The following is a 10,187-nucleotide window of genomic DNA, read 5'->3' on the forward strand; positions in this document are numbered from 1 at the left end:
TAGGTGCTGGTAATCGAACCTGGGTCCTTTGCAAAAGCAGCCAGCATTCCTAACCACTGAGCCATCTCTCCAGCCCCAACTTCCCATTTTTTAAGGTGCAGGACCAAGCCTGCCTTTCCCAGCAGCTGCTCAGACCTCCTTCCCTTTTGAGTCCCTGCAACTCCTCCGATCTAAACCACAATTTGGTATCTGATTTACAGCTTCTACAGGCTTTCCCACTTGATGGTGGCTCCTTGGGGGTTTAGTCACCATCTGGGAGTTTCCCTCTCTTAAAGACCGTGGGTGTGCTTTCCCAGAGACTGCCCTGCTGAGGCTGCAGAGGAGAAGTGACAAACACCCAGGTAAGGCTGGACACAGCCTGCTGACACCATGGCTAGAAATTCTAAAGGGCCAGGTAATCTGCACAGAACCCCAGGCTACATGTAAGCTAGAGCCAATAAAGAAGTGTGTGCACAAACTACCTGTCCCACTCCACAACAGCAGGTACAGACCAGGTATTTCTGTTTCTCTCTGGAGCTCAGAAACAGAGTCCTGTGTGCTAGGTAGCAGGAGCTGCATGTCACAGAGAATCTCCAAGTGTCTCTCAAGGCACTTCCTGACTTGAGCTTTAGTATCTGTACCGCCAGGGAACTTGCTAACTCTTGGCTTGCTCCCAGGCCAACAGGCCTAGAAAGTAGAGGAGGCGCTGATCTGTGGTCTAATGAGGCTGCCTGAGGCTGGTCATTAGGTCTCATGAAACAGGCCTAAGAGGCACAATGGGAAAGCAGAGGAGGTAGAGGTTCCTGTAGCTCCTAAGCCCTCGTCTTCAGTCTCAACAGGCCCAAGGCTTCCTGAGGAAGGAAATGTGGACTCTGCAGAGGGAAAGAAGGCCCCAGAGACCCAGGAAGGACTGTGGCTTCCTCTTTATTGGACTTTGTAGATGTCACACAGGTCTAAAAGTTACACTGTTAAATAATTATTTAAAAACTGAGCAGGACTGAGGCCCTAGCCCAGAGCTCCAAAACAGAAGCACTAAGGAACAGGGGTGGTGGGCTGGGGTAGTCTTCCAACATCACCAAAACCCACAAAAGGAGGCTCTTGAATCCTTCACAGTCCAAACCAGGCTTGGGCCCTTGGGTTAACCCGGATACCCATGGCTGCATCTCTCAGGACAAGGTAACCAGCCAAAGGGCTGGAAAAAGCAGCCAGCCAAATCCAGACATAGACAGACCCAAGTAGAAGGAGGGTGGGAAATGGACAGGTGCTGTCCAGCTGGAGGTGGATGCAGTGAAGGCAGGCTGAGGCAGGAGAGGCTGGGGACAGTACTGCAGCAATGCGGGGATGTAGCCCCAGGGTTCTGTCCTGAGCAGCTGGTCAGGCGGCAGCTGGCAGTCTCCAGGTGACATTCCTGACTCAAGCCTGGCTGAGGAGGGCTCACACATTGTGGGTCCTCTTGGTGAGCTGGGGCTCCTCATCTACCAACTTGGACTTGAGGTGCTCCTTGTAGGCCAGGATGTCTCCAGGCCACTTGGTGATTGTCTGCTTCTCACAGACCCAAATTTCCTGTGCAACCTGGAAAGCAGATCCTGGATTCATCTGGCCAGTCCTCCTTGCCTCCCTCACCACCACCAGCACCATTCTAGGATTTCCGGAAAGAAAACACCACTCTCCTGAGCCCTCACCCAAATCCATATCAGCTCACGTTTACTGCCTCTGTGGGCTCTTTGTAACATCTCACCCCAGGGTACAATAATAACCAGAAATCTGGAGTCTCCTAAGCCAGACACTACGGTGTCGTCCCTATGGTCAGGCCCCCACAAGTTTTTAATTTTTTTGAGACAAAATCTCACTATGTAGCCCCTGCTGGCTGTGATTATGTCGACCAGGCTGGCCTTGAACTGACAATGATCTGCCTCATGAGTACTGGTGTGTGCCACCGTGCCAGGCCTAAAGATTTTTATTGTTAATTATGTGCATTTGTGTGTCTGTGGGTAGATACGTGCATGTGACTGCAGGTGTCACAGAAACCAGAGGTATCAAAACTCTTGGGAGCTGGAGTTAAGGGAGTTGTGAGCCATTCGTGGTTTTTGGGAACTGAGCTACGGTTCTCTGAAGAGCAGGATGCACTCTGGACTGCTGAGCTGCCACTCCTGTCCCAGCAGGCTCTTGCTCAGAGGCTTCGTGATCTGTTTTCTACCCATGCTGCTTTCAAGGGCTCAGAGTGGCCAGCAGCTTTGCCTCTGCTTCTGAATCCAAATCCTTACTAACACATGGTTTAAGAATCTGAGACAGTGATAAAAGCCTGATTTCTTCCATTTGGGCCATCTACCCAGTCATCTACCATCCCCATAGAGCTGAGATCTGGTCCTTACCCCTCTGTGAGGGCCTGAATCCCTTCTCTGCATTCAGAAACAACAAGTGCCCTCTACGTGTCACACCTATGTTCCATGTAACCCTCTACCTACAGTACATGCTGTGCCTTGGCTAGGGCCTCACCTGCTGAATGAGTCTGAAGTCATGGCTGACTAGCATCATACCGCCCTCGAACTCATTGATGGCATCTGCCAGAGCATCAATGGTCTCGATGTCCAGGTGGTTGGTAGGCTCGTCCAGAAAGAGCATGTGGGGGTTCTGCCAGGCCAGCCAGGCCAGACACACGCGGCACTTCTGCCCATCTGACAGATTCCGGATCGGACTCACCTGGAAGAACCATGACACACACAAGATTTGGTGTTACACTCACCATGTGGCTCAAGACCTCTCCTCTCTGACTCCTTTGTTACCATGATTGCCATTTTGTACCAAGAAGTGAGCTCAGGAAAACCCATGACCACATACACTAGTCCTGAGGCCTAACAAGGGCCACCTGGAAGCTTGGCCACCTTGCCTCCTTGCTCTTGGCACTAGGTCCTGGTGAAACGAGGTGACCCAGTGGTTCTGCAGTTCGATACAGCAATCTCTAGACTGCAAGTTCCTTTGCTCTCAAGGACTCTGGCAGCAGGGCACATCAGAGTCCAGCTCTGTCTTTTTCCCCAACCCCACAGTGCTGCAACATGCTGGAGGAAAGTAAGAGAGAGACTCTGGATCGCTTTCAAACCTGGGTCCCTAACCACCTGGCCAGTCTCTGAAGGACCTGGGGTCCTTCCCACCACTCTGCTCACCTGCTGCTTCCCAGTGAGGCCGTATCTCCCAATGATCTTCCTCATCTCTTCCTTCTCCTTGATCTCTGGGTAGCACTTCATCATGTACTCCAAAGGCGACAGGTCCAAGTCCAGCTGCTCCTGTAAGTGCTGCAGAGAAAGTGGCCATGTTCAAGGAGAGCCTCCTCCAAAAAGTGCCCAGACGGTGTGATGGGGGGCTGCTCTAACAGGAGCCTGCCCCAGAAGGAGCCCACTCAGTGTGTTATGAGCCTGCTAGGCAGTCCCCACCTCTACCCGGGCTCATGCTCAACACCCAAGAAGCAGCTAGGAGCTAATGAAGCTTGCTTTCCCAGGAGGAGGAGGAAGGGCTTGGACAGATGAAGACCCTCTTCCACCCTGACCCCCAACCTTGACCCACGTCTATACCTGATGGTAACGCCCTATCTTGACATGGGAGTGCTTCCGGATCATTCCATCTGTGGGCAGCAGCTAGAAGAAGAGTATTAAGTAGACTCAGAAAAATAAGTAGACACAAAAAAGGAAATCCAGACAGAAGCAAACACAGGCAGAGAGGAAACAATCACATCACACTGAACAAGCCTCACACACCCTGCTACACAATCTACTTTGTAAATCCAGATTGTCACTGGGGCACTCCAAGTATTTAGGACGGGCTAGGGATGGCTTAATGGGCAAAAGCATTTGTTGCTCACACAGTGGAAGGTGAGAACTAATTCCTACAAGTGGCCCTGTAACCACATTGTGCACACAAAAAACACATTAAAATATTTAGCAGCCAGGTGTGATGGAGCACACCTTTAATGCCAGCAGCTGTGGGGCAGGAGCAGGGGATCTCTGTGAGATGGAGGGCAGCCTGTCTACATAGTGAATTCCAAGCCAGCTGCAACTAGAGAGGACTTGTCTCAAAAAAAAAAAACAAAAAAAAAACCAAAAAACCAACTGACCAACCAACCTAAAAAAGTATTTAGGAAGACAGACTCTCTCAAGGGAGAAAATACACAACAGTTTATCAGGGAGTCACGAAATAGCTACTGTAAAATGCACTGTACTAACAAGGGACCTGGATATAGGCACAGTGTACACTTTCTCATTAGAAACTTCAAGCCAGACATGGTGGCAGATTCTTCTAGTCCCAGCACTCGAGAGGCTGAGGCAGGTGGTCTATGAATTCAACACCAGTCTGGTCCACATAGTCAGTTCTAGACCAGCCAAGGCTACAAAGACATTGCCTTAAAACAAAACACCAAACAAAACAAAAGTCCAGAAGTGCCGATGTTCCCAGACCCTAAATGCTGACTGAAAACTCCAAACACTGTGACATATGCATTCAAGTGCTCTTCCAGTCCCTCAGATACCCTTTCCCCGATCCCTTCAGACATCTTCCCTTCCACCACTACCCAGCCCCTCCAAGGTGGCTCACTCAACTACCAAGGCACCTGGGCCCTACCCTTCCTCCTTAAAAGAAAGGTGCCCACCAGAAGCCACCGTGTCGCACTTTAGCCATACCTCTCCAGTCAGCAGCTTCAAAAGAGTGGACTTTCCTGCACCGTTGGGTCCCACCAGAGCTACTCTTGTGTCCAGGTCAATACCAAATTCCAGATTGTTGTAGATGCAAGGCTGAGGCGGACATAAAAGGGACAGGGACACAGGCTAGAGGTTGGCTCTACTCTCCCTGGCAGACCAGCCTCATGGCATTCTAGTCACCAGAAGCAGGTGTGGAGAATGGAGGAGGGAATCACTGTCAGAGTGATCCCGACCCACTGCCTCCATCTGCCAAGCCTGAAGATTGTCTCCCCTCCCCAGCACAAGTCAGCAAGAACAGGACAGGGTCCCACTGGCTGACACTGCCATGGAAAGTGCGCCCAGCCTCCCAGCTGTCCACGGACTCTTGCATGTGCTCTGGCCTGTACTTACCCCATCTTTTGTATACTTAAAGCTCACATTTTGCACCATAATAACTGGTGGTGGGATCTTGCCACATGGTGGGAAATAAAACGACAGCGTCTATGAAGAGGGGCAGCATCTCAGGCTGGTGTTTTCTTCAGCCCACACCTTCAGCCACCCAGCCCCACCCATCAGACCTCACCTTGTCGCTCACAACCCTTTCTGTCAGTCCTGATGCCATCATTTTCTGTAGTGTTTTCTCTTTGCTCTGAGCTTGCCGGGCCAGCTTGGCACTGCCATGGCCAAACCTGGCAATGTAGTTCTGAAAGAGTCCAGAGAATCGGGGGTGGGGGTGGGGGGTGGTGTGTGTGTGTGTGTGTGTGTGTGTGTGTGCGTGAAAACACCAATCAGCCCTCCGGTGACTTCTTCCCAGCCTCCTCAAACTTGGTCCAGTTCGGGTGGGAGAACGCAGCTCAGCTTCACAGCCTCCTCACCTTCATGTGTGCAATCTGATCCTGTTCCCAGTGAAACCTCTTCATCTGGTTCTCCTCCAGCTCCAGCCGAGTCTTCACATACTGATCATAATTACCCTGCGGGGACACACGCCAGGTGAGGTGGGCAGCACAGCTTTTTTTTTTTGGTCTTTGAGGCAAGGTCTCCCTGTAACCCCAGCTGGCCTGGAACTCACTATGTAGACCAGGCTGGCCTGGAACTCACAGAGATCTGCCTGCCTCTGCCTCCCCAGTGCTGGGATTAAAGGCATGTGCCACCATACCCGGTGAAGCAGGCAGCTTTAACCCGATCTCAGTCCTGTGTTCTGTGTTTAGGGGTGAAGGGGCCACTGACTTGCCTGCTCTAAGTCTGAGCAATAAGAAGAACAGGAAGTGCTTTTTATTTGTTTTTGTGGTGCTGAGGATAGAACACAGGGTACGTGCTAGGCAAGTGCTGAACTAAGCTACAGCCCAACTCAAGATGTAAATCTTCCATTTCAAGCCTCTTGCTCAGTCTTGCCAAACCAGACTCCAGGGCAAATCCTTAGATTACCCAGAAAGACACCCAGCTGGCAGCAGAACACCACTATCACACTGTCAGCATTGAGCTCAGAGCTCTTTACCACCTCCTGTTACTACCCACCCTGGAAGCTGAGGCTGCACTCGAACAGCAGGGGCTGTGCCCCACAAGGGAAAACAAACCAATGGATTTAAGACCAAGCCTGAAATGGATTGCTATGGTTTCTATCTGGAAAAAACCTAGACTTCAGCCAACCATCCAATAAGAAGGTCTAACAAGTAAGTCACAGGATAGCCACACAATGAAACACTATGCCATCACTAAAAAGTAGACTGTATACTCATCTGGAAAGCAGAATCTACAAAAATAAAACAGCTGTTAAGATCACAGAAGATTACATAAAGGTTAATTACGATGAAAGAGAAAAGGGTGTATGTGTGTATAAGACTTTTTACAAATGATTGCCAATATGCAGAATTCTGGAAGGCTTAGTAAGAAACTACTAATACTCCCACAGTGCCTGTGACTATGAATGAAAAGCTTTCTATTCTTTTGCCCTATCTGAGACAGTCTCACTACGTAGCCCAGGCTGGCTGCAAATGCAAGACCCCCATGCTGTGCCAACCAATGGTGGAATTCTGTGTACATGCCATCACACCCAGCTCTATTTTTCATTAAAAAACGTTTTAAAGCACATCTTTATTTTGTGTGTCTGCGTGCACACATGCCACAGTGCACGTGGAGGTCAGCAGACACTCGTGGGAACAGTTCTCTTCTTCTACCACGTGGGTCCCAGGGATCAAACCCAGATAGTCAGGCTTGGTGGCAGATGACTCTGAGTCATCTTACTGGCCCTATTTTTCATTATAAGAATTTTTTTTTAAATACTAAAAATTAAAAGGCAGCTGAGGCATGGTGCCTCCAACCTGTAATCTCAGCATTTGGGAAGCTGAGATGGGGGGACTGCCTCGAGTTCAAGGCCAGCCTGACCTAGTGTAGTGTCTACCACGACAGCTGGGCTGCAGTGTGAGAACAAATCTCAAAAAAACAAAAGAGCCAGGTGTGGTGGCTCACGTCTTTAATCTCAGGACTCAGAGGCAAGTGGACTCTGTGAGATGGAGGCCAGCCTGGTCTACACAGGGAGTTTCAGGCCAGTTGGGGCTATAGGGAGATATGTCTCAAAAAAAGCAAAAACAAAAACAAAAAAACAACCAACAAAAAAAACCCCAAAACCAAAACAACAACAAAAAACCAACCCTGGAGGTGGAGGCAGATCTCTGTAAGCTGAAGGCCAGCATAGTCTATATAGGAAGTTCCAGGCCAGCAAAGGCTACACAGTGAGACCTCCACAATGCCAGGTGTGGTAGTGGTGCATTACTTTAATCCCAGCAGGCAGATCTCTGTGAGTTCAAGGCCAGCTTGGTGTACATAGTGAGTTCCAGCTAGGGCTGGCTGCAGTGAGACCCTGTCTCAAAAAGACCAAAAACAAAAACAAAACACCCAGGAACAAAAAGAAACCTAAATAAATTTTAAGAAGAGGCAAAACCCAACAGGGAGGCTGCTGAGACTCTGACCTCCCTTCCCTGTGCTGCTCAAATTTCTGGGCACCAAACTCTCCTAACAGAGAGAAGGCATCATGTGAGCAGGTAGGAAGACTCGGGGCCTTGCCCAGGCCCCAGGAGAAGTCACCGTTTTTGCCATCAAGCACACATACCACATGCTGCAGCTGCCAACCATGGCCTATAGCCTATGAACGATGGTTTGGGGACTAAAATAGAACGGGCTGCAGGACCTGTCTACATCTTTTTACAACAAGAGAAAAAAAGCTGCTTTGTTTTTAAAGAACAACTTCAGAGAATTAAGGGAACGAATTAGTGTAGGAGAAGTCAGGTCCACTCACCGTGTAGTATTTCAGTTTCTTGTTGTGCATGTGGATGATATTGGTGCAGACCCCATTCAGGAAATCCTGGGAATGGGACACAAGGACCAGGATGCGCTTGAAACTGTGAAGCCAAAGAACCAATCAGAAAGGTACTCAAAGCTAGAGACAGCTGGCTCACTGAGCCAGACCCAGAATGCCTTCACCCTTTTCCACCCTTACACCCAAGTGCCCTTTCAACTCTTGCTGCCTAGCAAGGACCTAGGTCAGCACTGCATTCTCTCTGAGGGGCTCCTGGAGCCTTTCATGCGCTAAGAGCCCCTCAAGTCTTCAGCTGTCAACAGAACAGAGTAGAGACAGGAGACAAATACTTCCCAAGGTATCCAGAACTGGCGGTGGGGCGACCTCAAACTGACGCAATAAAGGAAACATGAGCTTTTTCTTGATGCAGACAGCACTAAGTCACACACTACTGTTATTTTCTTTTAAGGATGGGACAGGAAAAATGTCGGGCGTGGTGGTGCATGCCTTTAATCCCAGCACTTGGGAGGGAGAGGCAGGCGGATATCTGTGAGTTGGAGGCCAGCCTGGTCTACATAGTGACTTCTAGGCTAGTTAGGGCTACAGGGAGATCCTATCTCAAAAAGACAAATAAATAAATAAGGAACAGTATTCCAAGTTATCTGGTTCTTTAGCTATACAAGAACTATGACCACATTAGCAATTTTTTAAAATCACTGTATCATCACTTTAAATGGGGACTTACTTCCCATACAATTAAACATCTTTAGTAAAGATGGTATTATTTCAGATATGGGAAAACCAAAAGTTTTGGGGTTTGGTTTTAAAGGCTGACATATGTCAGACTAAAAACTAATATAACAAAACCCCAAAGAAACAAAAGGCCAGCCTACTGCACTCAGCACCTGGTACACTGGCCTCGCCCCCGGCCTTGCTTTGGTCTCCTTTCTCACTGCTCTACCAGGGCAGTTTCTCGACAACGTATTTTCTTGGGGCTCTGATGTTGCCCCCTTCAGATCTGCCGGCTCCCAGCCCTACCCCACCCCTTACGTCTTTAGTTCCTCTTCCAACCACACACAAGCGTCTAGGTCCAGGTGGTTGGTGGGTTCATCCAGGAGCAGCATGAAGGGCCGAATAAAGAGGGCTCTGAAAGACACAAAAGGAGACAGGCATGTCGGTGGTATCATGAGCACTGAGCTGAAGGCCTGGTTTGACTGCCACATGCAATGCTGGGCAGGCCTGGCCCAAGTCCCAAAGTCAGTCTCTGATCTATACCTCAGAGGAAGGAGAGAATCCATAGTTCTTGACTGACAGAAAGGTAGAAAGCGGGACTCAAGAGTTACACGAATGTGACCTGTGAGTAAGGCTGCAAAGTTTCTTTGAGCTGCTTAAGTCTTACACACTGCAGTTGATGAACACCAGAAACACAAAAGGATACAGGGGAAATAAGATGCTAAAGCAAAAAGTATTCAGGTTAGACCAATCTGATGGGGCTGCCAGACTAGCAAGTAGCCAAAAAATGTTCTTAAACTGGTAAAGCCAGGGGACAGATGAACGCTCTGGTTCACAAACCGGCAGTAACTACTCTTGGGGGAACTTGTTAGAGGCAATATTTCTGGGCACGAAACTCCAGCTGCACTGACCTGAAGGAGAAGCTGAGAAATCTGTTCTAAAAGCCCCTAAGTGACTCTGACAGCTTATCATTAGCAAGTGGAACCACTGCGCTCTGTTCCAAGACACAGGCAATTCACTAGGGCAGTGGGCAATCTCCCAGCTTGCTTCCCAGAACGCCCGTAAGGAGGTCCGACCATGCAGTACTATGGCTTAAGCATGGCTTGTCCCTTCCAAAACGCCTTTTAGAGTGGGCTTCCCATTGTGAGGCATTCAGAGAGTGGAAATGGAATCTGCACAAGGTGAGGTGGGGCTTTTGGAAGGTGATTAGGATTCAGTAAACTCGTTAGGGTGACCCCAATGAGTGCATGACAACTGGTGACTTTATTAGGAGACCAGAAGACCATGTACTTCCCACCTTGTGAAGCCTACACTACCTCAGGACTCTGCCAGCAAGGCTACCACCAGACGAGGCCCTCTGACCTTCTGCCCTTCAAAATCAGCCTCTTTACAATGTATGCAGCCTCAGATACTGCTAGTAGAAAACAAATTAATACAACTAAATACCCTAGGGGTTAGAGGAGTGCTGGCTTACAGAAACTCATTTTGAGCACAGGCTTCTGCTGGTAGAGGGGGGGGTT

The 10,187-nt window shown here is 49.3% G+C and overlaps 1 protein-coding gene across 3 annotated transcripts in view; it reads right to left on the minus strand.

Moving 5' to 3' along the window:
- Window positions 1-886: 886 nt before the first annotated feature.
- The window catches only part of Abcf2 (ATP binding cassette subfamily F member 2), a 13,888-nt gene continuing 4,587 nt past the window's right edge, over window positions 887-10,187 (minus strand). For 2 of the 3 annotated variants that reach the window (XM_008847231.3, XM_008847232.3), the window contains exons 6-15: window positions 8,986-9,081; window positions 7,936-8,038; window positions 5,519-5,614; window positions 5,227-5,346; window positions 5,055-5,144; window positions 4,647-4,757; window positions 3,546-3,608; window positions 3,141-3,269; window positions 2,476-2,679; window positions 888-1,551 (exon numbers count right to left, since the gene is read on the minus strand). In XM_008847231.3, the coding sequence (XP_008845453.1) occupies window positions 1,414-1,551; window positions 2,476-2,679; window positions 3,141-3,269; window positions 3,546-3,608; window positions 4,647-4,757; window positions 5,055-5,144; window positions 5,227-5,346; window positions 5,519-5,614; window positions 7,936-8,038; window positions 8,986-9,081 (1,150 nt within the window). In that variant the 3' untranslated portion in view covers window positions 888-1,413. Of the gene's footprint in view, window positions 1,552-2,475; window positions 2,680-3,140; window positions 3,270-3,545; window positions 3,609-4,646; window positions 4,758-5,054; window positions 5,145-5,226; window positions 5,347-5,518; window positions 5,615-7,935; window positions 8,039-8,985; window positions 9,082-10,187 lie in introns of all 3 variants that reach the window. The other variant, XM_008847230.3, reaches the window with a different exon arrangement.

Source organism: Nannospalax galili, unplaced genomic scaffold (assembly GCF_000622305.1).
Source record: "Nannospalax galili isolate Female #2095 unplaced genomic scaffold, S.galili_v1.0 scaffold302, whole genome shotgun sequence".
Lineage (NCBI taxonomy): Eukaryota > Metazoa > Chordata > Mammalia > Rodentia > Spalacidae > Nannospalax > Nannospalax galili.